This window comes from Notolepis coatsorum (genome assembly GCF_963971535.1).
Source record: "Notolepis coatsorum genome assembly, chromosome: 6".
Classification (NCBI taxonomy): domain Eukaryota; kingdom Metazoa; phylum Chordata; class Actinopteri; order Aulopiformes; family Paralepididae; genus Notolepis; species Notolepis coatsorum.
This window is the reverse complement of record NC_140170.1, coordinates 98,163,571-98,168,971: the sequence shown is the minus strand read 5'-3', so window position 1 is coordinate 98,168,971 and position 5,401 is coordinate 98,163,571. Positions and strand designations below refer to the sequence as shown.

Here is a 5,401-nt window from a genome sequence, read left to right as displayed (position 1 = left end):
AAATTTTGATTTTATTTATTGTCAAAAGTATGCATAATGTTGTGTTAATTCCACGACAAGAGATATGTAATGTTAATTACCTGAAATGATTCCGTTTTTTTGGGGGGGGGGGAACCCTGCATATATCGGTATCGGTTGATATCGGTATCGGAAATTAGTTCATTATCTACAAATACCTTATAAAGGTCTTATAACTGAGTGTTATTATAAAGTGTTACCGTAGTTTTTAGTTTTAATACTTTTTTTTACATGACATACTGAAGCAGAGTAGTGCACTCCATCCTTTGGTTGCATTGTTTCATCCCAGTGCATAATGAGTGGGTACTCTGTGTTTTCTCCAAACAGGACAGTTCAGGAAAGTACAAGATCATGAATCTCTTTCCTGCGACGCCCTCTGCTTCACCTCCCTGCTTCTTTGTCATCTCTATGGCTCCTAATCCCTCAATAACTCTCCTCTCACAGCAGTCTGCCTCCCTTGGGTCGCCTTCTCCCACTCAGTCTGTCTAGCCTGACGGACTCCTCCTTTTAGTTCTAGACTGCTGTCCACTTAGTCTCCCTCTGGGTTTACTGCAACACGCTGGACAGAGTCTTCTCAACTCCAGCTGACTCTCTGAACATCACTTTACAGGCATTGTGAGGAGCTACCTTTCTACAGGTAGGACAACTGTTTGCCAGGACATCTAAACAATTCAGAATGTTTTCACAAGTGAATTGATGGGTGGCAAATGTATCACAGTTTTTTGTACTATTATTGTACAAACTATTATTTGAATAGTAATAATACATCATAGTTTTGTGATTCTGAAAATTCTTCCGAGATTTCTGAGGCCCTTCTAAGGTTTCTTCACATTTTTCTCCCTATTATGGTTTTGAGTTTCACCTCATATTCATTGAGGGCTAACATCAGGGGGTGCTGTTCCACTGTGATGCGTTGCTTTTTAAGCCTGTTCAGACATGTATTGTGATATTGGGCTGTACACCTCAATTTTATTTGACTTGAAAATAACTAAATCAGTTAGAATGAGAATGTTCTACTAGAAAGAATTACTCTCTGGTGTCAGACATGAAGTAACCCTTATCAAATGTACAGCTGTGCTGGTTTACATACCTGTGATAGAGCTTACCGTCACAGTTAGGAATAATGCAAATAGTTATATGACTTATCTATGACAGTTGACAAACCTAGACTAAGGTGCTACTTCTGTTGTACTGATGACTTTAAATGCAAACTGCGACATGACAGAAAGACTTGAGGACAGTTGGGAGCATGGTAAAAAGGAGTCTTTAGGTTTGTTATTGTGTTATTTAAGCAGCCCTGACATTGTACACCCATGATGACATGGTGTGGAGGGAGATGGAAAATATCCTATTATGGCCTTGGATTAGACGGGTTTGTGCTGAATGCCTATTTCCTTAACATCTGTCGGAAGCGCGTCACAAAGGAAATGACCAGCATCCACCTACAATAGGTATCCATTACTGGGCCATTACAGAGCTGTTACCCATGAAGAGGTTGATTTCATACTCACATATTTGATTGGTGATACTATTGTAAATAAAATAATACATAGTAGATATGGAAATCATATCATAGTAATTTAATTTTGACTGTAAAGTGATACAAATCCTATGAGGCTTGAAAACCCGCCGCCTCTGTTGCGCAGCCATAGTGGTTGTCTGAGGTCAGGCAGTGTTAACATGATTACAAATGAAATGCGGGGAATTTCCTGTTTACGTTGTGTGATCTGGGTGACTGGCTGGCTTTCTGAGCTAGATGTCAGAGTGCAGAGAATACAAAGTGTATTCAGGTGGACTATTTCTATGTGGTGATTAAAACTATCTCGGCAAGTGGGATACTTATCACTGGGCAAGACCAAAGTACCTCCTGACCTGACATTCACTTTTGACAATTCTGAACCCCTGTGTGACATGTCAACAACAACAACAACAAATAACTTTAGTGTCCCGGGCCGTTACACAGGAGTATTTGGTGTCCCTAAGTATACATCTGTATCTCCACAGAATAATGCCTCTTGGAGGAGGTAATAAGTGCGGCTGCTGCCAGAAAACAGTCTACTTTGCTGAGGAAGTGCAGTGCGAGGGGAAGAGCTGGCACAAATCCTGCTTTCTGTGCAGTAAGTATGCTGGTTCTTACTGTACAGTAGGTCATCATGTCATGGCCAGGCAGGCGGCGATTGCGCGAATGACTCCGAACTGACAAGATGTGTTGGAATGTGGAGTATTTGGCACTGAGACATAGTAGGGAGCAGTGCATTCATTCACTCCCTTTCGTGTCTCTGCCCTTATTTGGAGATGGCGAAAAAACATGACACAGGCTGCTTTATATGGGTGAGGAGGAAGGTAGACAGAATACCTCCCAGCTCAGTGGAGTCTTTGTGTGAGCTAAGATACATTAATACACAGTTATACACAATTACATTTGTATTCATACGATACAATGTTATGGTGAGTCTGCGTAATGTCACCATTTGATATCTATGTAAATAAATGGTTTGAAACCTAAAGGCTATATTACTACTACTACTAAATAATATCTTATCTCATCTTTTGTTATCTTATCTTATCTCATCTTATCTTAACCCTCCTGTGCATGTTTTAAGGACAGAGAGGATGTTTGGGTCAATTTGTTCAACCACCCCAAAAGTCAGAAATCCAAAAGAAACTATTAAACATAGTTTGCACCATATTACTAACAATTGGGTGCCAAAGGTCACTGATGAGTCCCCGACTGGCTCTGACCCAAGGGGGTGGAGTCTTGCCATCGCCATTATATAGCACTTTGGATAAAAGTGCTATATAAATGCACCTTTACCATTTACCATCATGGCACCATTAGGAAAACGTATTTTTCATAAAACATACATTTTGAAACGCATTGTTCTGTACATAGGAACCTTTTCTGTTCAGGGTCAAAAACAAGGCAAATGAGAGGAATTCTGTTGAACTTAAACTTCACAGACACGGTCTCATGTTGTGCTCATGAGCACTGCATGAATTCTGGCCTATACTCTATGTAGCTCCATGGTGTACTTACCACCAAAACACCACTAGAGTGCAACATAGGGACCATGACATGTAGTCTGATCCACCACTGGTAGAGGCTGGTTTGAAAAATGCAATGTTCACTAGGAAATACCAATATGTCTCACATTTGCCTTTTTGAGAAGTTTGACTTCTGACCATTTTAGCCTCCACATTCAATAGCCGGGTCAAATTTACCCATAACTGGGATGAGGGTGGGGGTGCAAATACATGAAACGGACCATTTTCATTTAAAATGTTTATTACACTAAATAAGGAAAATACAAGAAGTTTCGTAGTGAAACCTATTTTTTGTAGATGTATTTTTTCATTCAATTCGACCCGAACAACACAGGAGGGTTAATACATTCTGGCATTATTATTATTATTATTATTATTATTATTCTTGGGTCCGCGCAAGGGTGGATAGCTATACTGAGATAGCATAGCCACTCACATAGTTGCTTAAAGGAGACCATTAAAGGAGACCAAGGATGGGGGTCAGCTTGACGACACGCAGATGTTAGTGTGGAAACAGATGTTTCCTCTCCGTGTTTGGAACTTGTTATTATTGTATGAATGTATGTGTATGCTGCTATTAAAAACTGTTTTCGTATTCACTGCACTACTTTTATTCTATCTATTTTATGCAAATTGTTTGTCTATCTTTACTGTTGTGAAGCACTCTGGGCTGCAATTATTGTATGGAAGGTGCTATACAAATAAAGTGTATTATTATTATTATTATTATTATTATTATTATTATTATTATTATTATTATTATTATTATTATTATTATTATTATTATTATTATTATTATTATTATTATTATTATTATTATTACTCACTTGCATATACTAATCAATAATCTTTCTTCACTCTTGCTTGGTGAAGTGGTGTGTAAGAAAAACCTGGACAGCACAACAGTGGCCGTCCATGTGGATGAGATCTACTGCAAGTCATGCTACGGGAAGAAATATGGTCCAAAAGGCTATGGATTCGGTGGTGGAGCGGGAACCCTGAGTATGGACACAGGAGCAGGGCTTGGGATCAAGCCTGAAGCGTAAGGGAAACATTCACACATGTATTTCTATCTATTGCGTGCATACTTATAGTATTGTATACAATTATTGTGTAGATACCAAGTAAAACAGTGAATTTTACATGCACTATTTAATTCCAACCACTGCCTTTTTCAAAGATTTGTAGAAGCTCATCGCCCTACAAATAATCTAAATGCCTCCAAGTTTGCCCAGACGGCAGGAGGTTCGGACGTGTGTCCGCGATGTGGCAAAGCAGTGTATGCAGCAGAGAAAATCATCGGAGGTGGCAATGTAAGCAAGATATCTGCTCTTTTGGTACATTTTGGGATGAAGAATTGTGTACTGAAACTCATTCAACAATTAAGAATGGAAGCTGTCAAGTGTCAAGTAATATAGATATTATGTTTTGGTGCTGTGACTGAGGAGTACCTTTGTGTGGTTGGCATATCTGTGAGGCCCAGCACTTAGACCAAGACTTGACTCTCCCTCTCTCTCTCTCTCTCTCGTAGTCCTGGCACAAGGGCTGCTTTCGTTGTGCCAAGTGCGGCAAAGGACTGGAGTCCACCACCCTTGCTGACAAAGATGGAGAGATCTACTGCAAAGGTCTGTGCACTATCCGCATTCTTGTCTGGACGTCCACCATTACTACCTTGAACTGACTCAAAGGATCCTTGTAAAGGAATAAACACAACAGCATGAACAGGATTTTACATTATTCAGATAAATTGATTAAAAAAAAATGATAGAAACTGGAATGTATGATATAGAAACTGGAATGAGATGTAGTCATGAGATGTAGTCAGTGAAATATTCCATATATAATGCAAATGAGATTATCCATATTATAATGTCATCTCTCTCATCTCTCGCCTTGCCATTAACAGGGTGCTATGCCAAGAACTTTGGACCCAAGGGCTTTGGGTTTGGTCAGGGAGCGGGGGCTCTGGCGCACTCCCAGTAGAGCCATGTGATGCCCACCGGGGACCAGCGGCTTCTGGAGCGAATTGGATATCGGTCCAAGAATCCTCCAGTCAAACTGAACTCCAGTTGCAGGCGCAGAGTTTCTTAAAGTGGCAGCACAACACACACAGCTTTTGTATGCGTTCACCGTGCAGACGTGGCTCTTTATGTTGCGTTAGAATCTGTTGCTTCAAGCTCCGGCTGAGGTCGCTGAGGTTTACAAATTGCATTATAAACACACACACACACACAAACTGTGAGAAAGAATAACACTGTTTTCCATGTACCGACCCACAGCTGTAGAGTACCATATGTACTGTATTTATGTTGAATAAATGATTTAGTTTGTACCAGGC

At 40.1% G+C, this 5,401-nt stretch overlaps 1 protein-coding gene across 1 annotated transcript; it reads left to right on the top strand.

Annotated features, from left to right (window-relative positions):
• Window positions 1-516: 516 nt before the first annotated feature.
• On the top strand, window positions 517-5,401 carry csrp1b (cysteine and glycine-rich protein 1b). The gene is made up of 6 exons (XM_084315975.1): window positions 517-655; window positions 2,023-2,135; window positions 3,937-4,105; window positions 4,244-4,376; window positions 4,595-4,688; window positions 4,970-5,401. The coding sequence occupies exons 2-6, from the start codon at window positions 2,027-2,029 to the stop codon at window positions 5,044-5,046; spliced, it is 582 nt and encodes a 193-aa protein (XP_084172101.1). The 5' UTR covers window positions 517-655; window positions 2,023-2,026; the 3' UTR covers window positions 5,047-5,401.